Below are 26,824 nucleotides of genomic sequence, written 5' to 3' on the forward strand. Positions count from 1 at the left end.
CCATATTACATAAAAAGGAGAAGCCAGCCACTCTGCAATACATTTAAACTTCCACCCTAGAAACACTAGGGTGGAGAACACAGACGGACAAATGACATGCGCTAAAACCTACATCGAAGTATAAAACTCACTCACGGATAAAACCTAAAACTAAAGCTGCTGTGGAGGCATTGGTGCCCAACAACGAAGGAAGGGTGCTGGAAAAGTTAAAAGTTTGCCGCAGAGCGGCTAAAAGTGGGCAGTCCAGCAAGAGGTGGACGACTGTCGTTTGGGAGCCACAATGACACTGAGGTGGGTCCTCGCGGCGGAGCAGATAACCCTGCGTTAGCAACGTACGACCAATGCGAGCCAGCAGAGGACAACTGATTCCCTGCGAGAGGACTAAATGGAAGACTTCCACACATTCATCGTATCCTTAATGATACGTAGCTTGTTGTGCGTACTGTTATGCCATTCCGTCTCCCAAATGCTGAAGACCTGCGGCGTAAGAAAGAACGCAGGTCAGTTTCGGAGACACCCATCTCCAGAAGCAGTTTCCGTGCAGCCTGTTTGCCTAGCCTGTCGGCTAGTTCGTAGCCTGGGATTCCGACGTGTCCAGGGCTTCACACAAACACCACTGAACGACAGGACCTTTCCAGGGCATAGATTGACTCCTGGATGGACGCTACCATAAGAATGGCGAAGGTAGCACTGATCGATAGCTTGTGGACTACACAATACATCAGTACACAGCAGAAATGACGCGACACGGCATGCGCGGATGTGCTCAAGAGCACGACATATGGCCGCCAGCTCTGCAGTGAAAACACGAAGCCAACTGGCAAGGAGTGTTGCTCAATATGTCCTCCATGAACATATGCGAAGCCTATGTGTGTGACCATAAGCCACCGACCCGTCGGTGTAAAACACTTCAGAGCCCCGGAACAAGTCAAGAATCAAGAGGAAGTGAGCGGGGAGAGGCGGGATTAACAGAGTCCTTACGGCCACGTGGACCGTCCAGACGAAGCTGCTGCGGACGAAGCGTACACCATGGAGGAGTACGTGATAGTACCGCAAGTAGAGGTGGTAAAGGGTAGGATTCCAGTTCGGAGAGAAGGGATAGGGACCGCACCCGAACTGCAATCATTAACCCCGACCTGGGCCGCCGATGCGGAAGATGGACTGCCGCAAAATGAGAGGGTAATTCAGATGCTCAGAAGAACTACGAACGTTTGCAACGTAACAGGCGAGCAGCTGTGCACGTCTGATCTGCAGTGGAGCGACCCCAGCCCCCACTAGCACGCTGATCACCGGACTCGTCCTAAAAGCTCCTGTCGCTAGTCGAATCCCGCAGTGGTGCACAGGATCGAGTAAATGCAACGCCGAGGGAGCTGCAGAAACATATGCCACATTCCCATAGCCAATTTGTGACTGGGCAAGGGCTCTGTAGAGCCGCAGCAGTGTAGAGTGATCTGCACCCCAACTGGTGTCGCTCAGGCAATGGAGGGCATTGAGGTGCTGTCAGCACTTGCGCTTAAGCTGACGACGATGAGGAAGTCAAGTCAATAGAGCGTCGAAAACCAGTCCAAAGAAAGTCTCCACTACAGTGAGTGGATCGTCATGAAGGTAAAGTTCTGGGGCCAGATGGAACGGTACGACGCCGACAGAAGTGCATGACACACAATTTAGCAGATGGAAACTGGAAGCCGTGGGCTACAGCCCATGACTGTGCCTTGTGGATGGCTCCCTGTAGGCGACGCTCAGCAACACCAGTACTGGAGCATCAGTACGAAATGCCCAAGTCGTCTGCGGTCAGAGAAGGTGAGACAGAGGTCCCGACAGCTGTTCCTAGACCGTTAATGGCCACTAAAAACAGAGAGACACTCAATACGGAGCCCTGCGGGACTCCATTCTTCTGGATATGGATAGAACTATGGGAGGCACCAACTTGGACATGGAAAGTACGGAGCAACCGGAAGTTTTGGATAAAAATCGGGAGCAGGTAGCGGAGACCCCACTCATACAATGATGTCTCCAGGTCATGTCGTATGCTTTACGTAAGTCAAAAAAGACGTCAACCAAGTGTCACCGCCTGGAAAAGGCTGTTCGGATTGCGGACTCGAGGGACACACGATTATCAGTGGTACAGCGACCCTGGCAGAAGCCGTCCTGACATGGAGCCAGTAGGCCACGCGACTCCAGGACCCCGCCCAACCGCCGACATACCATACATTCCAGCAGCTTATAAAGAACGTTGGTGAGGGTGATGGGTAGATAGCTACCCACATCAAGAAGGTTTTTACCGTAATATTGGTGCTCTCCTGCCATTGCGACGGAAAGATGACATCGTACCAGGTCCGGTTGAAGACGACGAGGAGACGTCGCTTGTAGTCAGATGAGAAATGTTTAATCATATGGCTGCGGATCCATTCAGGTCCAGGAGCTGTGTCGGGGCAATGAGCAAAGTGCTCAGCAATCGCATTTAAGTCGGTAGATAACACGCCATTTATTTTAACACCAGAATCACCTGCTGGGGACTGGTATCCGAAAAGACGTTTGATCTTTGCCCAGTCTTGGGAAGGTGACGTACGGCACCCAATGGTGGAGACGTATCTCTCCCAACACTCCTGCTTCCGTCGTTTGGTAAGTAGGCGAATGCGGTCACGGAGCCGTTTAAAGGCTCTGAGGTGCTCCAGGGAAGGGTGCCGTTTATGCCACTGTAGAGCTCGCCGACGTTCCTTAATTGTTTCAGCTACTTCCGGCGACCACCAAGGGACTGGCTTACGTCCCGGGCACTTTAAAAAACGAGGGATCGCGTTTTCTACCGCACTAACAACTGTTGTAGTCACCTAATCAATCATCACATCGATGTTACCGTGTGGGGGAGGATTCAGTGGTGACAGCAGAAGTGAAAGTTTCCCAGTCCGCCTTGTTTAAAGCCCGTCTGAGGAGGCGTCCGTGGTCCTGACGCTGGGGCAGTGACTACCAGACAGGTCGTCATGTGCTCTTCAGTGGATAGATGGGAGAAGTCCTGGGCTGCAAATTGATTAATCAATGGCCGAGTATCTACCTCGAGCCACAGTGAAATGTGACGGCGGCCGCAGTATTTAAGAGGCAGAGGTCAAACAGACAGTAAAGTTTCGACATCTATGCCTCGGCCAGTAAGCACAGTGCCACCCCACAAGCTATGCAGTGCAGCCAGTTATTTCCTGCGTCGTCCTTATTCTGACAGCCACAGCTTCTAGGGGGGTTTGAAGGGGCAGAGTGTCACTACAGACAGTTTAGGACAAACGCACGATTATAGTCGCTACGGTTCCTGTAATATCCCTCACAGCCGCGGACGGCAGGGGTCCGCATTGCCGGGAACCAGGTTTCCTGGAGGGCAACGCAGATAGCAAGCGCAAAGCTTAACAGCTGCCGTAGCTCATCCAGGCGGTGGAAAAAACAGCCGCAATTACGCTAGAGGATGACGTCATCGTGAGACTGGGAAGACATGGAACATTCAATGAGGGAGTTCACGCCTCAGAGTCACCTGCAGCCACCGACTTATTATCTGATCAGTCTATATCCAATGTGTCTGTGCGTCTGGCGAGATCTAGGGCCACAGCAGACGCCAAATCTACACCCTATCCTGAGACGCAGAGCTTGGAGGTAGCGATGGTGTGGGTGCCACAGCAATTTCCTTGGTCTTAGGGGGTTTTCTTTCTGGATTTGTCTCGCTGCTCCTTGGGTTTCCCTGGTTGGGAGGACTTCACTGGCTCAGTCTCCGGAACTGCGGATGAGCGTGAAGCCCTGCGATCAGCTGCTTTTGGGCTCTTCAGCCACTGGCAGGTGCCGTTTCTCCCACTATCAGAAACCTTGGAAGGGAGTGACCCAAGGGACCCCCTTCCTAGCGAGAGAAACCGGAGACGACTTACGCTTCTCCAACTTAGAAATGTGGACGAATGTCCCCGACGGTTGTGGGGTGTTGCTCCCGAAGTAGGTGGTGCAGGAGCAACAGCGAGGATCCTACCGCTAAGCAAGATTTCAAATCTCCAGTTAAATGGATGACCCATGTCACATTCTGAAGACACTGTTGCAATCCTTTAGTGTTGCGACCATAATGAAGGAGTAAATTATTCCTAGTATAAATGTTACTTGTTCATAAAAGCTATAGCTGAAACTAAGGCTTGACTAACAGCAACTGAGCTGAAGCTCTACAGTAGCAACTTTCCCTCTTGCAAGGTTACGCCGCGACTTTGTGGGATCACGGATTTACGTCAAACTTTGTATACCTTTAGCAAGCCATGTAAATAACAATGTACAAGTAGTAACGTGCACTACTCTGACAATTCCAAGAAGTTTTACGCGTCTATTATGCAACTTATTTATTATGAGCAGGTGCCGGAAGTTTGAATACGTTGTGGTCAAATGGTCTGCGTTCGAACACTGTAAGACAAACGCGAGAGAGTCAACGGTTCGACTTCCCCTCAAACCTGATTTTTAATCTTGTTCACCACTGGCCATATTAATTTATGCGACACTTGAGAGGTAATAAAAAAGGGCGTGTACCTGCATCAATTTTTAGTGCATTTAATGTTATTTGTATACTTGCTATTTAAAATTACATTTGATTATTAGAACAAACATATTTATAACTATCGACAAGTAAACGAAAAAACGCAAAGAGTTTTCCTGAAAATGTATGGCTGTCGTATTTGCGAAATTCCTTACACATCCCATCTGGTAAGGTCCCCGGCTTACTTTGCACCTCGGCGCTTCGAGGTACAGACACTCAGCCAGGTCCCTTTTGGCAGTTAACCTGAGTAGCCGTGAGACGCTGCTAATGTAGCAAGAACGAATAGCGTATGTGCAAATTCTTTGAATATCACAGAATTTACGCCGGTACTATGAAAATTAAAGTATGAGCGTTCGTCTCAAGCTCGAACGCTAGAACACCACGGACACTAACGCCCGGCGCCTGCACATACACCAGTTACGTAATAGACGCATAGAACTTCTCTTGCGATTTTCTCGGAACTGCCAGCGTAGTGCAACGTACTACTTGCACAATATCTACATCTACGTCCCTACTCCGCAAGCCACCTGACGGTGTGTGGTGTAGGGTACCTTGAGTACCTCTATCGGTTCTCCCTTCTATTCCAGCCTCGTATTGTTCGTGGAAAGAAGGATTGTCGGTATGCCTCTGTGTGGGCTCTAATCTCTGATTTTATCCTCATGGCCTCTCCGCAAGATATACGTAGGGGGGAGCAATATACTGCTTGACTTCTCGGTGGAGGTATGTTCTCGAAACTTCAACAAAAGCCCGTACCGAGCTACTGAGCGTCTCTCCTGCAGAGTCTTCCACTGGAGTTTATCATCGCCGTAACGCTTTCGCAATTACTAAATGATCCTGTAACGAAGCGCGCTGCTCTCCGTTGGATCTTTTCTATCTCTTCTATCAACCCTATCTGGTACGGATTCCACGCTGCTGAGCAGTATTCAAGCAGTGGGCGAACAAGCGTACTACTTCCTTTGTTTTCGGACTGCATTTCCTTAGGATTCTTCCAATCAGTCTCAGTCTGGCATCCGCTTCACCGACGATCGACTTTATATGATCATTCAATTTTAAATCACTCCCAGATAATTTATGGAATTAACTGCTTCCAGTTGCTGACCTGCTATATTGTAGCTAAATGATAAGCGATCTTTCTTTCTATGTATTCGCAGCACATTACACTTGTCTACATTGAGATTCAATTGCCATTCTCTGCACCATGCGTCAATTCGCTGCAGATCCTCCTGCACTTCAGTACAATTTTCCATTGTAACAACCTCTCGATATACCACAGCATCATCCGCAAAAAGCCTCAGTGAATTTCCGATGTCATCCACATGGCTATTTATGTATATTGTGAATAGGAACGGTCCTCCGACACTCCCCTGCGGCACACCTGAAATCACTCTTACTTCGGAAGACTTCTCTCTCCATTGAGAATGACAGGCTGCTTTCTGTTATCTAGGAACTCTCCAATCACACAACTGGTCTGATAGTCCGTATGCTCTTACTTTGTTCATTAAACGACTGTGGGGAACTTTGTCGAACGCCTTGCGGAAGTCAAGAAACACGGAATCTACCTGGGAACCCGTGTCTATGGCTCTCTCGAGTCTCGTGGACGAATAGCGCGAGCTGGTTTTCACATGACCGTCTTTTTCGAAACCCATGCTGATTCCTACATAGTAGATTTCTAGTTTCCAGAAAAGTCATTATACTAGAACATAATACGTGTTCCAAATTCTACAACCGATCGACGTTAGAGATATAGGTCTATAGTTCTGCACATCTGTTCGACGTCCCTTCTTGAAAACGGGGATGACTTGTGCCCTTTTCCAACCCTTTGAAACGCTAGCTCTTCTAGAGACCTACGGTTCACCGCTACGATAAGGGGGGCAAGTTCCTTCGCGTACTCTGTGTAAAATCGATCTGGTATCCCATCAGGTCCAGCGGCCTTTCCTCTTTTGAGCGATTTTAATCGTTTCTCTATCCCTATGTCGTCTATTTCGATGTCTCCCATTTTGTCATTGTGCGACAATCTAGAGAAGGAACTAAAGTATGTCGTTTAATGGTCTCCTAAAATGTAGGAAGTCCGAAGTAAATCCGTGAGCCCAACGTCGTGGCCTCCCCTCGTTACTTCTAGCGACTGACTGACTGACGACTATCTCTGTCCTCCAGACACACTGAAGTAACAGTATCGATGAGGGAAACACTTTCGAGAACTAGCCTGGCAGTAACCAGCAAGGAGAATCCACCGTCCTTCGGTTAGCAGTCGAGGCGCACACACACGCCTTCCAGTTCTGGGGAGCCTGTACAGTCATGCAAGATAGAGCCACCAGGAAACCCTTGAAACAATGGAAACGAGACAAACTAAAAAGTCAAAGTGAACAGTACTAATATACGACTTAAAAAGCATCACTGTGACAAGTCATCAAACAAATTGTACTTCAAAATGGGAAATTAAAACGAACTCAAGATGAGATTGAGAAACCTCAATCAGAGTCAATCACTGACTCAGAGAACTGCAGAATGTTCAAAGAGAAATCTGGACGAATGACCAGAGCAAATTTACAGTTTCTAGGCACTGCATTCTGTGTTCACAAACAACACATTCAGCTACTTTTCAGGCAGGTGCTCTGCTCTTACAACTGTGCAAACGGAAAGTAACCTTTGACAATGCCTACGGAACCACGATCGAAGACAACCGAAGACATCTTGGAAAACTAGACACCTTCTGGGACAAGTTAGAGAGCTAATTACAAAGAAGAGAAAAAACGTTGTAACAAGTCAACTGCCTTGCATTCGCCTGTGATCTGTCAGTCTTAAATAAGAAGAGTTTGTCTCTAAATTTCTTGCATAAAAAAGAAAATAACCAACATCCGAACTGCATCTTACCACCTAATGATAAAGCGCGGTGAAACAGAGAAGGTAAAAAAGTTAGTAAAGATGAAAACAATCGAAAAAGAAGCCGATAGCCGGAAAGAGAAGATGGCTACTGGTTTTCGTAGAACGCATGTCCTATACAAGAAAAAGAGTGTCTCGTTAAGCTTCAAGCTTTGTGACACCGTGATCAAAATGGAATGTCTGTATGCAAGAATGGCAGGAAAGGTTGAACTGCAGCAAGGCAAGTTTCTCCAGAAATAATGGGTCGTAACACAACAGACTAAGAGGGCGATAGGAGCTATCATACAGGGATAATTAACAGATAGTGTATTAATAAGAAACGCCGGCCTAAGTTTTACACACATTTGGTTGCACTGGGCAACTGGCCTAAAGAATCCGATAAATGGATTAAGATGGTAAGGAAGAGCGGCGAGAACACTAGGCAGCATCAGGAAGAGATCTTCACCGATTACAGCACACATCATACACAACTTCGAGGGCTGACGCAATGAGCAAGAGCAGGAGCAGGAAAGCGACCGGACGGAACAAAGAAAGAAGGTAGGCGGCGCGAGAAAGAATGCAACTCTTTTGGGTTGCAAAATGTGCTGGAATGTGACACTGGACAAGCCAATCCCCTCGAAATCTTGATTGTGTGGCATATGTAGGGTAGCCCGATGGCAAGGTTGTGGGAACAAATTAACCTGTTGGATGTCCTAACTTTTACGTTCGAGTCATATTTAACGCACTTTTTTTTGCATATGATACACATACATCAAAGCACAAACTACGAAAAATGCGCGGGGACAGGACGAGGCGGGGGTCGAATGCCTATCTTTCGCCATTAGTTATTTCGTGTAGTTCCTAATGGCGCGAAAACGAGGGCCTAGAAAATCTGCATACACAGCAGCTACAGATTTCTGGCACAAACGTCTCAAAAAGAAGCAAGTATTTATATTGGCTTAATTACTGGCAAGTAAACTCTACAATCAATTTAAAAGCAAAGAACTATTATGTGTAATATTTCGGATCAGAATCAACGCTGTTTTATAGCTTGCGGTGTAAATTACACATACAGTTACATTTCGTGGAAGCTTATTTTCAGTTATATCATCTATACACCAATCGTAGCATTTTGTTATCAGAATATTTCTATAAACCTATTAAGTTGGTGGTAAAGCATTGGTTAAAGACAATAAAATCGCACTCTGTTTTCTGATGCGTAGCTCGATCGATACACAATACCTCTGTCCGCATTAGCATCAACCAACTCACATGGTTTAGAGGACAGCTAGTAATACGCACTGTACATCTGTTGATATATTTTTGGTTTTGTTGTTATTAAGTACCCGGTCACTTCTTTCCAGTTCGTCTTCTTCAAGAAAGTTTTCGAAGAGAAAGGTGAACGAGTTTCAATTAGACCAAAATAACTTGGGTAACTCGTTTGCTTAATGGAATACTAGTTAACGACATTTCGTTGAAAAACCAGTAAAAAACACGCATTTATAAAAATATTACCAGCAAGAATGATTTTGGTATAGAAAATACGAGGTTACTGATATGCTTTGTGCTACTGAACAGTCCGAATTTTGCGACTAAAAGTATCATAAGTTCTTATTAACACATGGCTGCAGATTACTTGATACTGAATATAACTTGTGTGTTTAAATGTTCGTAACTGCATATTATCAGCTGCCAAAGAACAAGGTTTTCATATAATGCTGTAGTAGCCTTTTCAACAGTGAGTGTTACCTAGAAACGATGCACGTAATTTTATGGTACAGGAAGTTTAAGAGGTAGATTATCCCTACATTTATATCGAAGAAAAACTGTGCGAAGAAGGAAATTATTTCTCGTTAGAATACACATCTTCGTTAAATTTAAGCTTTCCATTCAACAAAACAGACAAAAAGAATGGAAACGAAAATAGTTAACGTGGCGCTGTGATGCTCACCATCTGGTCCGTATATCATTGAAACGAAAAAGAACAGAGACAAATGGCAAGTTCTCGAATTTCGAGATCATTCCATTAATTACGCAGGACCCGAATTGTAAGTATGATACTTCGAAGCTTAAAAATATAGTCTGGTTCAGCTTCCGCTCCGCATGAAATCATGGTTATGGTCACTGACTACTGTATAAAGTAGCCCTACGCCTAGGTCAGGTTGCTAGATAACAATTTGGTTGAAAGTTGGCGAAGCCAACGAACATAAACGTGAAATTAAGGTCGTTGTGACTGACTGATCCGTAGCTTACCCTCATATCAGAGTTAGCGTCTTGTTTTCTTACCTTTTCAAAATAAAAGATAAACTGGGGAATAAAAATGGAAAAGTGTAATCCGAAAACTTACAAGTCACAGACAAATAGTGCAATGTTTATTATGGACATAATTAAACCAGACAAACTAAGGAAAATAAAACAGGGTGGGGGAGACAGACGGTAGTGTAACTATTTTTAACGGCTTAACCAATATTGTGAGCTGCACAATAAGCACGAAACGAAATAAATGTCAAAATCGTCACTTAGGACCCAATTTATTACGCTATTGTGTCCGATCTTAATATGAAAGATTTAGTTATATAAATACAGTAAAGTGTATTTAAAATTTTTATGGCGTATTTCAGCCTATGAAAAATCATACATACCTTCATATTATTTTCGACCAGGTATTCCGAAGTACATAACGTGTAGACAATATATGCTCGTAGCACTTCCCATGTGGTTTTACTCTTGAACGATGCCTCTGGATCTTCAAAAGCAAGGTCCAATGGATCTTTCGGATATTGGCTTTCTGATTTCTGGACATCGGTGTCAAAACCAATTGCACTCGCAGCGTGCGTCGATTTGAATTTTGGTGTTTCAAGTGAATGTGCTGGTATAGACAACCGAACTAACGAGGAATTACCATTGCCGTTGTGAAGCGTTTTCCGTAACTTTCGCGACAAGCTACATAGTATTACAGATCTCAGAAAAGCCATCCCTCGAGATACTACTATATGAGAGCTATGCCTTTAACAGCCTTAGCTAGCGGGCGATATTTGTTTACGTTTAAACCTTCCGGGCGCGCGCCTGAATCACACTTTATCTTACTCCTCGGCGCGATCCACACACTTCTATTGACTTCATCCACTGGCGCAAAGGTTAAGACTGAAAGATATCATACCTCTGTGTCGTCACATCGTATGAGAATTTTATGTTACGCGCCCACATATCCATTCTCCTTCAGGTTTTTGTAATGTCTGATAAATAAATTATTCGCTTGATTGTAGATAAAAACTACTGAATTTTGTGTTTGAAATATTCGTTATACTGTTTATTTTTTTCAGTATTCATAATAAAGCCGTAAAACAATTTAGTTTTGGTATCGAAAATTCTCATAACATCCGTCTCCATTGTGATTGGTGGATCTAGGAGGTGTGTCCCTGTAGCCATTGCTATTGGCTAAAAGCAGCCTTGAAGTGACGTAACGGTGATAATGAAGTTAAACATCCGTAGTATCGTAGTCACGTAGAGAAAAAAATAATGGATTCGAGGTGTCTGTTGTTCGAAGGTTGTAGTATATAAAATGTAAATGTCAATGAAAAAGACCCGTTTTTTCAGTTAGTACTGCAAGTCATGCTGTTCAACATTTATGTTCGACGAAGTAAACCTAAGAAGACACTAGCTGTTTTTCATCCAAATTTTTAGCGCTAAAGTCCACACATGGAGCCGATATGTATGATTATTTATTTCAAGAAGAAAATTTGGTTTAAGTGTTGTATTTACGAAGACTGTTTATGTGGTTTGTCAGGGAAACTCGATGAAGTTGTAAATAAACACCGCGACGGTATCGATGATATATTATGGGATGGAGCCTCGGCATGTGCATATAAAATAAAGTCATTACATGTAAATAGTTTTGGTGAAGATATTCAGGCTTGTAATGTTAGCGATGAAAAGATCCAAAGACTCAACACCATTAGGTTGAAACTGGATGGTTATGTTTTATCGGCACTGACAGCTTCATTAATCTACTCAAAAATTTATAGAAAGAAATTCACAGAGAAGTGCAGTCTATACGTAGAGGATAGACTGAAGCAATCCCATGTGAAGAGTCCACTATGCGTTATAGTGAACCTCATACCAGCGAAGCGAGAGTTACTTGATTACCGGTGGTAAGAACACGCGCGTTGCGTAAAGCCAAGCGAAAAAATATGTAAATAATTAAATTTTGACAGGTTAATATATTTTATGTCCCGTATATAGGAATGACAGAATGATCACACTTGCGACGGAGAAGAGGGAACTTGAGAATGCAATGTATTGGTTATCAACATTAGGCGGTGCCTTCTCAGCCTTGGGTGATGAATTTCAGCACTGTGTAAGTACTGATACAGGTTTGTAAACGATGCAGTCTAGTAGTTTGACAGGTTGACGGTGTCTGGAACATAGCAACTCTGAAGAAACTTCCCATACTAACTTTCCATTGATCGACTTATAATTTTATTATTGGTACAATACCTTTGGGGCTATGTATTTTCACTTACTAAGTGCGATAGTAATATGGGACTTCATGAACTTTATCATAAGATTTTTGTAAATGTGTTTGATGTGTAGCCTAACAGCATTTGTTGTTGTGACGTTACTAAAAGCGAAAGAAAGGTAATGCAGTGTTAGCATACAAACTTCATATATTGAATAGTGTCAAATGGGACATAAAGCTTCACATATTTGGTGTATGAATGGATGCCAGTCAGCCAATGAAAATTTCTCCTAACGTTCAAAGTAGGCTTTTGACACCATGCTTATTTAGTGATCTTACTCATGAAGCCTTTTGTATTCATTCGTTACCTGCATCAAAAGATTACCATAGATCCGTCTCATTAGATACACCTGCAGTTTGTCAGAATATTTGAACTCGTGGATGTAAATTCTATTTAGCACTTATGTTACGAAACATAGCTGAGCAGTGGCTACCTCCCACCCCACCCCCACACTCGTGCAGAATAGTTGTTTGCTTCTAGCATAGGATTATGTCAAAATGTATAAAGCAATTTAGAAGTAATTTCCATTGTTAATGGTATATATAGTCATAATCTGTTGCTAAAGAATTAGACTGCAATGGCTCCATGTGTTCAGTAATGTATAAGACTCATTCCTCATCACTAAAGGTTCACCTTCACCATGAAACTCACGCATGTGGCTTTTCTTAATGATAGGGAAGTTGAGGGTCAACTGAAGTTGCTGATACCAACGTAAACTTTGTCCCATAACATAAGGATGTTGTGTGTGCTGTCCAGGTTGAGTCCAGGTTGAGTTGGGAGGTGAGAATTTGGCTGAGAGTTGGCGAAGCCAGTGATTGCGAATATAAAATCTTACATGTGGTAACGTACAGATCTGTAGTGCAGCCCAAGGCTTGCATTGAGTGCACTGATGATAGCTTACTTTTGAGATTGGAAAGCGATAGTGATTGCTCTATTTAAAGTCTTTGGTTTTAGCCCCTATGCAGTATTTGCTGCAGGAGTGTCCAGTTTGTACCAAGGCTTCTCGAGGCTATTTAGTGGTGACAAAAATCACTGCAAAAGGGCAATTGGGCTTATTTAATGTTACTTCGATTTTTTTATTTATTTATTTTTCTTTTTGAAGTGCAACTACTATTCAGAATTGGCCCTACTGTTACTGTGTCATAAGTGGCATAGACACCATTTCTCAACAACTATTTACTTACATACTTATTTTGACACATAGAGCTAGACATTGCTTCAACCCTCAACCACAGTATTCCTTACACTGTCATGTATGTTTCCTTTTGGTAGCTAACTAGAGACAACAATTTGATGATTATTGAGGCTTGGTACACTATTTAAAGCATCAGCTCCGTAAGGTATCACCAACAGAAGACAATACCTTTATTTTTCAGTAGTAGATATTTGTTGAAGTGAACATTTTTATTATTACACCTATAATGTTATGTTAAATATCATGAGTTAATCTGAATATACTAGCAAATATGTACATTTAATAAATATTACATTGCAATTCTCTTAGTTTGCTGGAATAATATGAAAGTAGTAGCACATTTCAAAATATATGTCAAACTGCTCATTCATAGTGAATAGTATTGTGTTGCAAAGATTCACCTCTAGAAGCTGTTTTGCTACTTACACAGTATAGTTCATCCATCTACCCGTCCATCCATCCATCCATCCATCCATCATATTCCATAGATCCCATCACAAGGGAGAACATTAAGCAATGTGGGCCAAGTATAAATCACAAAAACCTAATAGATCACCAATACTCATAATAAACTATTGTGCGTGCAGTTCCAAGTGGCCTGCCAGGTACATTTAGTGTCAGTTGTTCTCATAGTGCAGATGATAGTGCACAAGGCTGCTGACCCTTCATATTTGGTTCAATCCCTACTACCGTCTCTCATCGAATTTTTGTGTCACTCTCTTGTTCAGGTTTTAGAAATTAAACAGAGAACATATTTGGTGACACAGTCTCTGGCAAGCCACTTGTATTTGTATGCGTAATGATTGGACTGGTTAACTTCAATGCTAGTTAACTCAGAACCTGCACAACATAACAGATTTTTTTCTTAACATTTCCTTCTCAGCACAGCCTCCCCTGAAACACCTGTACAAGCTTAAGAGGCTATTTCTGGCCATGCTGTGTAGTTGCTGTGTCTGTGCTGTTTGCTGTTTAATATTTACTTCGTTCTCACTTGATGTTCTATGGGGATTTGCTAAATATCTTCCCATCAGTGTACAGAACACAATTTTGAACCTTAGATAACAGGGCAAAGTCTACATGAAAATTATTTTCGTATTTCATATTGTGATTGGTAAATAAGAAGAGTTCAGCTGAAACTGATTTTTCTTACAAACACAAGAACTGTTATGGAGTAAATGTGTTGGAAATTGAGTGCTAAGTATTCCAAGATCATTAGAAAGGTTTCTGCTGGGTGTACAGTTATTTCCTTTACATTTATGGAATATGCTGTTAGTAGTTGGAGGAACATCCACATATTAAAAATTGAAATACACAGCATTAATGTTCTCCATATAAGAACTGGAAAATAACAGGACCACTTGGAATATGAGCAGTATCATATCTGATGAAATAAATAATTTCTTTACTAATTCTGGTAACAAAGGACCATAGGCCAAACAAAATGAAATTATAAATCAGGTACTAATAAACATCTAGAAAAAAAGGAAGTTGTTCATGTTGCACAACAAACCTTAAACATCTGTATTCAAGTGGGTACGAACTGCTGTCACTGATGTTGTAGCTATAGAAAGTTTAGCAACTTAAAATCACATTTCGTTATTAAAACGATAAATTTGATGAAACTTCCTGGCAGATTAAAACTGTGTGCTGTACCGAGACTCGAACTCGGGACCTTTGCCTTTCGCACGCAAGTGCTCTACCAACTGAGCTACCCAAGCACGACTCATGCCCCATCCTCATAGCTTTACTTCTGCCAGTACCTTGTCTCCTACCTTCCAAACTTTACGGAAGCTCTCCTGCGAAACTTGCAGAACTATCACTCCTGAAAGAAAGGATATTTCGAAGACATGGCTTAGCCACAGCCTAAGGTTTTTACTCTGCAGTGGAGTGTGCGCAGATATGAAACTGCCTGGCAGATTAAAACTGTGTGCCAGACTGAGATTCAAACTCAGCACCTTTGCCTTTCGCGGGCAAGTGTTCTACCAACTGAGCTACCCAGGCACGACTCACGCTCCATCCTCACAGCTTTACTTCTGCCTGTACCCCGTCTCCTCTCAGAGTTCGATCTGGCATGCAGTTTTAATCTGCCAGGAGGTTTCATATTAGCGCACACTCCACTGCAGAGTGAAAATATCATTCTGGAATAAATTGGATTTTTACTAGTTGTTGTTTTCCAGTCTGCTTAAAGATAACAGTAGTGTTGTCCCCGTTTGTGGCCCTATAAAGTGAGTGTATGTTATTAAATGCGCCTCCATGACTGGCCTTTAGAGGCCACTTCACATCAGCATAAATGCCACAGTAAGAAATGCACCATGTGAACAACAGCCCTTGGCCACTCTTATGTTTAAATGACTATTGAATACTTTCCTGTTAGACACTGCCTTAATGTGCTCACTGATTTCACGTGTTGTATTGACTATGTCATTCATTATCTAAGTATTTTCCTTTATGTGTAAGCGAATTAAAAGTTAGTTGGTGGGAATTCTGTTATTGTGTTTGTGCAGTGTTACAATTTCCCTGTGCATAAAAAAGTCATGTGCTGACAACTGCCGTCCTATTTATCTTATACCCATACTTTCGAAAATAGCAGAACATTTGCATGTATTGATCAGTTTGCAAAAATTTCATCTGCAGTGGAACACTGGCAGGCAATCAGTATGACTTCAGGGATAAATTTGTCTACACTGAGAGCTGTTGAAAATGTTGTTTTGACAATACTCAGTGCCTTTGAAGCAAATTTATCTCTTGATGTCCTATTGATTGATCTGAGCAAGACAAGTCATTGGATTCTGTTAGATAAACTGAGATGCTGTGGCATTTGGGAGACAAAACTCACTCTCACACAATAGTTTCTTGACAGCAGAAAGCAGAAGATACAGTTTAATGACATGAACCCTGAATTGCCAGATCTTTCAAGAGGCATGCCTCAAGTTTCTGTGCTGGGAGCATAATTGCATATAATGTATTTATTACCCACATAAACATGCCATTTAAATCTTTTATTACAACTTGAAATGACAAAGAGTACTTAAAGGAAAGCAAAGCCAAGCTAAAAATTTCTAGTATCTGGTTTAAAGACAATGAATTCACTGTAAACCAGAATAAAACTGAAAAATGTAATGTTTAATTTATGCAGTAACAACAACGAATGTATGCCTGTTAAACTTCTGGGTGTACACTAGAACTCCAAATGAACTTGGAACTTACACACAGATTTTATATGCACTATATTATCAATCTGGTGTCAGCAGCTGGAGATAGTGTGTGTGTGTGTGTGTGTGTGTGTATGTGTGTGTGTGTGTGTGTGTGTGTGTGTGTGTGTGTGTGTGTGTTGTCTAATTTGGAAGGAAGCTTTTTGGCTGAAAGTTTACGTAGTTAGCTGTCTTTTTGTTCTGCCTATCTGCGACTCAACATTTTCACAATATGGTGAGTAGCAATCTGTCCTTTTCAAAACATTGTCTAAATTATCTAGAGTCATACATAAACTTAAACGGAATGGACATGGTCTTGAAAGGAGGTTATAAGATGAACATCAACAAAAGCAAAACGAGGATAATGGAATGTAGCCGAATTAAGTTTGGTGAAGCTGAGGGAATTAGATTAGGAAATGAGACACTTAAAAGTAGTAAAGGAGGTTTGCTATTTGGGGAGCAAAATAATTGATAAGGCTCGAAGTGGAGAAGATATAAAATGTAGACTGGCAATGACAAGGAAACCATTTCTGAAGAAGAGAAATTTATAACATTGAGTATAGATTTAAGTGTCAGGAAGTCGTTTCTGAAAGTATTTGTATGGAGCATAGTCGTGTATGGAAGTGAAGCATGGATGATAAATAGTTTGGACAAGAAGGGAATAGAAGCTTTCAAAATGTGGTGCTACAGAAAAATGCTGAAGATTAGATGGGTAGATCACATAACTAATGAGGAGGTATTGAATAGAATTGGAGAGAAGAGAAATTTGTGGAACAACTTGACTATAGAAGGGATCGATTGGTAGGGCATATTCTGAGGCATCAAGGGATAACCAGTTTAGTATTGGAGGGCAGTGTGGAGGATAAAAATTGCAGAGGGGGACCAAGAGATGAATACACTAAACAGATTCAGAAGGATGTAGGTTGCAGTACATACTGGGAGATGACGAACCTTGTACAGGATAGAGTAGCATGGAGAGCTCCATCAGACCAGTCTCTGGACTGAAGACCACAACAACAACAACAAAAACAACATAAACTTAGAGCATGTGGGAGCAAAAACATGTTGCTTAGCTATTTTCCTTTATAGAATGAAATTTTCACTCTGCGGCGGAGTGTGCGCTGATATGAAACTTCCTGGCAGATTAAAACTGTGTGCCCGAGCGAGACTCGAACTCGGTTGGGCACACAGTTTTAATCTGCCAGGAAGTTTCATATCAGCGCACACTCCGCTGCAGAGTGAAAATCTCATTCTGGAAACATCCCCCAGGCTGTGGCTAAGCCATGTCTCTGCAATATCCTTTCCTTCAGGAGTGTTAGTTCTGCAAGGTTCGCAGGAGAGCTTCTGTAAAGTTTGGAAGGTAGGAGACGAGATACTGGCAGAAGTAAAGCCGTGAGGGCCGGGCGTGAGTTGTGCTTCGGTAACTCAGATGGTAGAGCACTTGCCCGCGAAAGGCAAAGGTCCCGAGTTCGAGTCTCGGTCGGGCACACAGTTTTAATCTGCCAGGAAGTTTCTTATTTTCCTTTATGCTTGCCTACTACTAAGCATTTTTAGCTATTTTCCTTTACACTTACCTACTACTATGTATTTTTTCATAGTGACTTTACATAGAACATACTGCTTTGGGGAAGCTCCACTGGGGCAAAAGGAGTTTTTATGTGGCAAAAAAGAGCTATCAGATACAAAGCAGGTGTTTTCAAAAACAATGTATATCATAGGCCACTTTTCAAGAAACTTGGTGTTATGACAGCCCCATTGCTACTTGTACTTAGTTGCCTAGTCTACACAAAATAAAACCAAGAGAACTACCAATTAAGATATTTCATTTTGACAATACACTTCACAAAACGAAGATTGACCTACCCTTTACAATACTAAGAAACACTCGCAATAGCTATATGTACCTTGGAGTAAAACTGTTCAATGCATTGCTACCAGAAATGCACACTACCTCATTACCAACCTTCAGAAATGTTCTACAAAACTGGCTTAAAATGAAGGCTTTCTATGCCATAGAGGAATGTTGTAGACATGCAAAAGATGATCTAAAATTTTAATTTATACTCATTGTATGTTTATATGCAAACCTATACAGTTTAACTGTTTTCTTTATTATTATTATTATTAAAATTATTATTATTGTGTTGTTGTTATATATATCATTATGTATTATTCAGTTTGTAAAAACTATTAACATAAATAGCATGTAAAATCCTCAACAATGAAATAGTAAATATTTCATTGTGAACTGGCTTTCAGATGTCTAGAGAATCTCCATACCGTATTTAAATTCTGTATACTTTCTACTCATACCTTTGTACCTACACATAGTCATTCTGAAAGTAGATGTTCTTTCAAAGAGGAAGATTCTGTTAATGTTATACCTTTCACTGTGACCAGTTTGGTTCCACGCTTGTAATGCTTGTTATCAATATCACTACTTTTATCATGTGATCTTTCATCATCATGCCAATTCCTTATGCTAAGTGGTATTGAGGGAAGAGTAGTAAGAAATAAAATCCGCCGTTTATTGATGAATGACCAACACAGAAATCAAAATCCAAAGACAGATTTCCACACACTGGGTGACCTTTGGTCAGCATCTGTTCCTCAGGTTAGTGGTGGGTTAGAAAAATCTCCAAGGCTGACAACTGTTGTTGTAAATCAGTGACTCCCAACAATAAGAGCAACCCCATACGCAATGTTATCAATCATGGAAGAGTGGGATGTGTAACAAATTGTGCCAGGTGGACAATTCACTACACCAAAGTGCGCACATGGACAGTCAGATTCTGGGAAGTCTGCAGCATTACACCGAGATGAGTTGGAGTGTCTTGGAACCTGAAGCAAGATGAAATATAAAAAAAACCAAATAATGTAGCTACTTTAAATTTAAATTCTCTTCTAAAAACTGGAAAATTAAAACCTCTTTCAGACACTCTCAAGAACAACAAAATTCTCGTAATAGCCCTACAAGAAACCAGATTCATGGATGAAAACAATTTGATTCTCGAGGCTTTATACAAAGGAAAGAAGGACAAAAAATTATGAAAATACACAACACCTTAGAACTGGTTTCATACTAGACAAAAATATTTTGGACTTAGGTGCTCAGGTAGGGTAGGAGAAGAAATAATAAAAAAAGTTGGAAACTATCTGGCACATAACAGAAACTAACCAAAATAGCATAAGATGACCAAGCATACAACATGATCCTAAAATCCACAGTCCTTAAAAAACTAAATATAAAACAGAAAACATGTGTCTCAGCAAACCCACACCTAAATAAATTCCAGTGTGACCATGTGACAGTCAGACTGAAGTTTCATAAATAAATACAAAAATTAAGGTCCTTATGGTCCTTGGAGGAGCTAATCTGGATTCTGAACACTGCCTTTCTAAAATAAAACTCAGTCATCCCCGTGCCCCCCCCCCCCCCCCCCCAAAAAAAAAAAAACAAAGAGCATCACCCCAAAATAAGAAAATATGATCCAGAAAAGATAACAAGCTCCAAGGGGACTCTCCTTGCAATTGAACACATGCAAAACTAAAATTGGCAATAAATACAATAAAGCCTAATAACTAAAGCTGAAAAAATAGCTCCCACAACCAAATTCGAGAAACGTAAGCTACTGGACAGAAGACTGTGATAGATTCTGCGAACTAAGAGCTAAAGCATGGTAATAATAGCAATCACAGAAAAATGAGCAGAACGACAAAATTTCTTAAACGTAAGAAAATTAGTGAAAAAAAAGGCCAACTCCTCTTTCAGATCAATGAAGACTTCATATTGCCCACAACAACAGGGATTAATTGCAAAATATTGGCAGAACATTTCAGAATCTTTCTCACCTGTGAAGGACTCATAGAAAAATTGGCTTTTAACGCCTTAATAATAATCAGTTTTAACTCTGAACCACCCAACACCGAGGAACTATCAATTGTGATTTCAAATCTCAAAAACTATAAGACCTTGGGAGAGGACCAAATCATAGTAGACACTGGAAAAATGTTGAAGAAATTGCATAAGCCCTTGCAAAACATCTTTGAAAAAATCTGAATAATTGCAAGAATCCTGAATGAATGGAAGAAAGCCCTCATCCCCCCACTCCATAGGTAAGGGTTGTAAACAGCCAACAACTATAGAGGAAACTCACTCACAGATGTAGCACACAAAATATACTCTGAAGTCCAACTAAACAGAGCAGAACCCCAATTGGACTGTCGTTTTTGAGAATACCAAGTGGGTTTCAGGAAAGAAAGATGTTGCACAGGACAAATTATAAACCTCATGACATATCAGAAACCAAGAGCAAAGTCATATGTTATTAGTTCCATTCACATTCAAAAAGTGTGTGACTCAATACACCAACAGTCTCTCATCTCTATGCTAAAAGAATTAAACATAGGCAACAAAACGCCAATCTTATCAAAGAAACACTTGCCAATACATTCTCACAGAGTCAAATTCCAGGGACAATTCTTCAACCCTTTTGAAATAAAAACTTGTGTATGGCAGGGTGTCAGACTTTCTTCACTGCTAACTGTGCCCTAGAGACATTAGTCATAGAATGGAACACCAAGATCCTTAGTGGAATCTGACTAGGGAAGAAGGCCATCAGGGTCAACTGCCTAACCTTTGCAGATTATATGGCCCTACTAGCCAATGCCTGTGAAGAAGCCAAAGAACAGATCATTGAATACAACAAACAAGCAGAAAAAAATGCCTCAAAATCTTCTTAAAAGAAATTACAAAACATAAATAATGCACTGAAACATTTTTTAAGTGGACGGTCAAAAAATAGAGATCATCAAAGAATTGGAATATCTTGCGGAGTGGATCAGCTGAAATATCTTTCAGAAAAGACAATGGACTCTGGAAGAAGTAAAACTGAACTGGCCTTCCAACTCACCAAAAACGCATATAACAAAAAATTCCTCTCATCTAATGCAAAAATAAGACATTACAACCCAGTAATCAAACTGGGATCTCTGTATGCAGCTGAAACACTTTCTATCACCAACCCTAGCACCAGTCAAAAGGCTGGAGATCAAAGAGAGGAGGATATCAAGAAGAAGCCTTGTCCACAGGTTCTACAACAAAAAACTGATCCACATCAGAAAAGAAACCTTTTACAAAACTATCAAAAAACTTTCAGACATAATGAGAAAAAAGATTTATTTTTTGTGGACACATCCTCAGAATGAACCCAGATAGATTAACAACAAAATTTTTGTCTACTGCAGCAAAAAAAAGAAAAAAAGAAACCAAATTCGTTTAATGAAATCAGTAAGCAAAATCGTTCTTTGTAGTTTACTTCACAGTTGCTCAGTGTCCGGATTTCTAGTCATTTTTACATTCAAATGTATTTCTGCTAATCCAACTGGATCACACAGTTACCTAAATGTGGCAAAACTGAAGATTGCAGTACCACCCATCAGCTTTGCCCATGATGTCATCAAGATACCAGACACCTTATTTCAGATGTATACAGTACAGTGACCAAGGTGTCATTAATTACACATGTGAACAGACACAAACAATATGAGAAATACTTAATTGCAGAAATACAACAAAACTAACTGGACAACTGTGGAATTAGGGGATTATGGTCGGGGACAAACTAAATATATAACAGTTTTAGGATGAACACATATCAAATGACATCCTCAGCAACCAGCAAAGTCCCAATAAAAAAATAAAGTAAGTAATAAAAATAATTAAACAACCTGAAGAAAAACTGCTATCAGAGATTTCTTAGACCTATAACAAACACATGTAGCAGCAAAATCCATTACCAGAAACTCCACTTGATATACAAAGCTCAAATGAAATCCATGATACTGTGAACTACCATGTAACTCCAAAAACTAGATCTATATGACTCAGATGTAATCCACAGTACCATAAAACACCCCCATAAAAAAATTCGGTTGTGGTATTAACATGATTTATAATGTGATCTAGATTGGGTGGTCAAAGTCGTGAGTTGAAAAAGCTAATGAGACTGAATATGAAGTGATGGTTTTGATAACAGACTGATATGCAACATTGTCCACTATCTAAGCATGTCCTGAAAAATTTACTCTGTAGTTGATATGTAACATGGTGACATGTGAACTTGTGATGAAGCAAGATGGAATAATTTTTCTTCCCCTCATTTTACCATCTGCCTACTTAATTTTTTTTTTTTTTTTTTTCAATTTTAAAGAATTACCATTAGCATATGTGAGTATAATCTGCCTTTCCATAAAATCGAAAAGTTGGCCCTCAGTTTTAAAGAATATAACACCAGATATAATTTTGTGCTCAGTTTTATGTATGTAATCAATTTTCTAATTTATTTCGAGTATTCCTAGTTAATACTTTTGTTATAGGGTGCAATCAGCTATTGTTTCGTAACTTTTGTTGATATATAATCAAATATAAATTCTGTACTAAGTATAAACAACTAATAGTATTTTTAAAGTATCTATTTGGCTCTATTTGAAAACATGTTAGCGAAGCCAGCCCTTAATCAATTCCAAAGTAATTAACAGTTTTGTCAAAAGTACTGTTTGTGTAATGATATATTTTAATTTCATGATTTAAACAAATAATTCAGCTTAACCCTCATAGTAGAGGAAACTGGTAAAAAGAACCAATTTTTCGATGTATTCAGTTAATTGAGTGAGTTAAGTTTTAATTGTAATTTCCATAAATTAAACTTCGAACAATGTGTAGTTTAAGCACCTATTATTTTTATGATATATAAGGGCCTGATTTTTGGTCTCAAGACAGTCAGTCCACGGCTGAGTTTCAGACAAGAAACCTGTGTTGGTTAGAATGACAACAATGCATCAACATAACAGTGAAATAAGTGTAACACAACTAGGCCTTGAATCTTCCTGGCAGATTAAAACTGTGTGCCGGACCGAGACTCGAACTCGGGACCTTTGCCTTTCGCGGGCAAGTGCTCTACCATCTGAGCTACCCAAGCACAACTCACGTCCCGCCTCACAGCTTTACTTCTGCCAGTACCTCATCTCCTGCCTTCCAAACTTTGCACAAGCTCATTCTGGAAACTAGGCCTTGTATTAAAGCAATGACAGTATCTGTTCCATATGTACTTCATTATTCCGAAGGAACTGTGAATTATATGGTTATGTTTTTACTGCTCATAAATATTCAACAGTAGACTATTGTAGCAGTATATGGATGTTCACTTGGAAACTATTGATGAGGCTCATTGAAAGTTAAATAATAGTGTACTGGCCATATTAAATGTGTATATGGGGGCTTGTGAAATGTGGAAGTAAATAACTGTGAAACGAAAATGTGCATCTATCAGCTACATGATTTACAGTACACAGTACTGCACTTCCAACCCCTATTTTTTTCAGCCAGTATGTCGACACCAAGGACAACAAGGAAGAAATAAAAGAAGGCAAATGTGGTCACAAACTTTGCTTTGTGATTGGTTCAGCTATTTCCAGTTTTGGACAGAATTCTTTGTTGTCAACTTCCACTCCATTAACAACACAGTCTTCTTTATAAATAATTAGAATTGCAAAGTAAATTCAGAAAATTTGTATTACATAATAGAGATATCTATATGATAAGTATTACAACCGTTTTTGACAATGTATGAAAAGGATAGATTGCTTTCACCATACAGTGAATTAGTGTGTGTGTGTGTGTGTGTGTGTGTGTGTGTGTGTGTAGAAGGCTTTTTGGCTGAAAGCTTACTTGTTTAGCAGTCTTTTTGTTGTGCCTGTCTGTGACTCATGTATCTACTGTATGGTGAGTAGCAATCCATTCTTTTCATGTATTGTCATTATTGCATCCTGAATACTCATTTGTATTACAGTTTTTGGTGCTTATTATGTACATATACTGTCAGGCTAAGTATCTATGAGAAAAGTAAGTTGGTCTATATTGCAGTAATACAACAACACAGAAGGAAGATCAACATGTGAAACCATAAATATTATTTACCAACTTAATATGTTCTCTACATCACATAGTGCAAGCTAGGGTTAGTAGTAGTAGTCAGACGGTTATCGAGTGTGTCTGGAACAGTTTCAACCATATCCTCATCTATACAATTGAGAATGACATAGGGCACTTTGATGGGAATGCCTCTCACTGTTAGAAGTTAGTATCACTCATTAAGCGATACAACAAACTCCGTGTGAAGCATTCCATGCAGAGCTCCGCGAGTCACTCGACATTTGGGTGTGATTGATCAATCACCTCTCACTCAGTCGCATCATACATGGTATGGTCTACATCTGAAGATTTCTGGTAAGAGGTTACTTGTATGATTGATTTTCAGAAGCAGTCTGCGTATCCGAAATGCTGTGTGCCCAATCCTTGTGATTTACAATATTTTCTTTGGGAATTGGTAGGGTGTAAGTTTCCAAAGATCAAGCTGCTCAGTAACTGCAAATACTGTTGAAACACTCAATGGAGAAACAAAACACTATCTTGGGTAGAGCAAAGGTTAACAACCATAATACATTTCTACTTTTCCAGCAAAACGTAAGAAGCTTATTAAGTAAGAAAAATCATCTTTTCATATCAATATAGGACATTAAGAAACTAATAGTATTTCTACATGTGCTATGTTTAACAGAACATAATCTGTCACAGAAGTTGAGCATGTGCCCCTGGGTGGATGTAAGTTCATATCGCTATAAGCATAAAATGGAGAGTGGAGGAGTGGCTATGCACACAAAAATGAGAATAAAGTACCAGGCCATAGACCTCAGTGAACAACCATTTGCATGCCACACTTAAGTAACAGACTTGGAAGCACATAAGATTTCAATTCTTACAGTTTGCAGGTCACCAGCAGAAAATGCAATCGTCCCCAATACTGGAACTGTTGTTCTCCTTTCTACATCTACATCTAATTGTCAGCAATTCTAACATAGGGCAAATGATGGCATCCCTTGGGGAAATGGCAGTAAGAGACATGAAAGAAAAGCTGGTGCACTCAGTGTTTATGCCTGGTGGCCTCATTCAACATGTTGAAGACACTATTCCGGCAGCCATTGAGGGAACAGGGTGCAGCCAACTGCAGATTGTGGCAGGCATTGGAACAAATGATGCCTGCTGTCTGGGCACCGAGGTCATTCTTGGGTCATTCCGGCAACTGGCAGAGAAGCTTGAGTAGACCAGCCTTTCTTGTGGATTTTCAACAAAGCTCACAATTTGCAGCATTGTCCCCAGAACTGGTTGTGGCCCTTTGGTTCAAATGTGTGTGAAATCTTATGGGACTTAACTGCTAAGCTTACACACTACTTAACCTAAATTATCCTAAGGAGAATCGCACACACCCATGCCCGAGGGAGGACTCGAACCTCCGCCGGGACCAGCCTGGCCTTTTGATTCTTAGTTGTGTGGGAGGACTGGACCAGAGACTTTGAAGGTTCTGTGACAATCTAGGCTGCTACTTTTGCGTCATAGAGTTGAGAGTTGTAGGGTCTCCCTAAATACTCATGTTACTCATGTAACTGACTGTGTGTGGAGTGCCCACAAGGGTTTCTTTTAGATTAGGCAACACTCTAAGCAATACAGGTGATGATAGCTGTAGGAAACCCAGAAGTATCAGTGTAAGATTGAAGGATATGCCTCCTACAGCCGAGAGTATTAAAATCCTAATGGTTAACTGCCAGAGCATTTGCAACAATGTGCCGGTGTTCAAAGTGCTTCAGAAAAACAGTGGAGCTCACGTGACACTGGATATGAAAAGCCGGTTGAAATCTGAAATTGATAGCAAGAGATTTTTGGGGAAAATTTGTGGGTATATCGAAAGGATAGGCAAATGGGAAACGGAAGTGGGGTATCTGTTACAGTAAATGAGAAACTCAAATCCTCCAAGATGTAAACTGAAACTGGATATGAGATTGTTTGGGCAGGACTCACTCTCAGGGGTTGGCATAAAATGGTAACTGGATCTTTCTGTTGCCCACCAGACTCATCTCTTGATGTAATCAAAAACTTCAGAGAAAACCCCTCAGTGGAGACTTTAAATCATCCAACAATTAACTGGGAAAATTACAGTTTTGTTAGTGGTGGGCATGATATGACATCTTGTAAAACACTTTAAATGCCTGCTATGAAAACTACCCAGCATGAATAGTTAGGAACCCCACTCATGATGAAAATGTATCATATCTACTGTCAAGAAAGAGACCAGACCTCTTCGAGGATGTCCGCATTGAAACTGGTATCAGTGGCCATGAAGTGGTTGTGGCATCAATGATTACCAAAGTATAAAGGAAAACAAAAACAAGCAGGAAGATATATATTTTCAGTAAACTTTGTAGAAAATTAGCAGTGTCATATCTCAATGAGGAGCTTGAAACTTTCAGCACAGGACAGTATCGTGTAGATGAACTCTGAATCGAGTTTAAAAGAATAGTTGAGCATACTCTGGATATATAAATACCCAGTAGAACACTTCAGGAGGGAACCTCTGTGGTATGCAGTCACTGTAAAGAAACTTCTGAAGAAACAGAGATTAATGCATAA

The 26,824-nt window shown here is 40.7% G+C and overlaps 2 protein-coding genes across 3 annotated transcripts in view; one reads left to right on the forward strand and one right to left on the reverse strand.

Annotated features, from left to right (window-relative positions):
• Positions 1–10,543, reverse strand: part of LOC126284399 (proline dehydrogenase 1, mitochondrial-like) — a 272,669-nt gene extending 262,126 nt beyond the window's left edge. For both annotated transcript variants that reach the window (XM_049983302.1, XM_049983301.1), the window contains exon 1: positions 10,039–10,543. In XM_049983302.1, coding sequence (XP_049839259.1) covers positions 10,039–10,371 — 333 coding nt within the window. In that variant the 5' untranslated portion in view covers positions 10,372–10,543. The remainder of the gene's footprint in view (positions 1–10,038) is intronic.
• A 283-nt stretch (positions 10,544–10,826) lies between these two features.
• LOC126284401 (uncharacterized) overlaps positions 10,827–26,824 on the forward strand; it is a 90,775-nt gene continuing 74,777 nt past the window's right edge. The window contains exons 1-2 of the mRNA XM_049983305.1: positions 10,827–11,547; positions 11,639–11,753. Of these exons, the coding sequence (XP_049839262.1) occupies positions 11,096–11,547; positions 11,639–11,753 (567 nt within the window). The 5' untranslated portion in view covers positions 10,827–11,095. The remainder of the gene's footprint in view (positions 11,548–11,638; positions 11,754–26,824) is intronic.

The sequence above is a fragment of the Schistocerca gregaria genome, chromosome 8, assembly GCF_023897955.1.
Source record: "Schistocerca gregaria isolate iqSchGreg1 chromosome 8, iqSchGreg1.2, whole genome shotgun sequence".
NCBI lineage: Eukaryota > Metazoa > Arthropoda > Insecta > Orthoptera > Acrididae > Schistocerca > Schistocerca gregaria.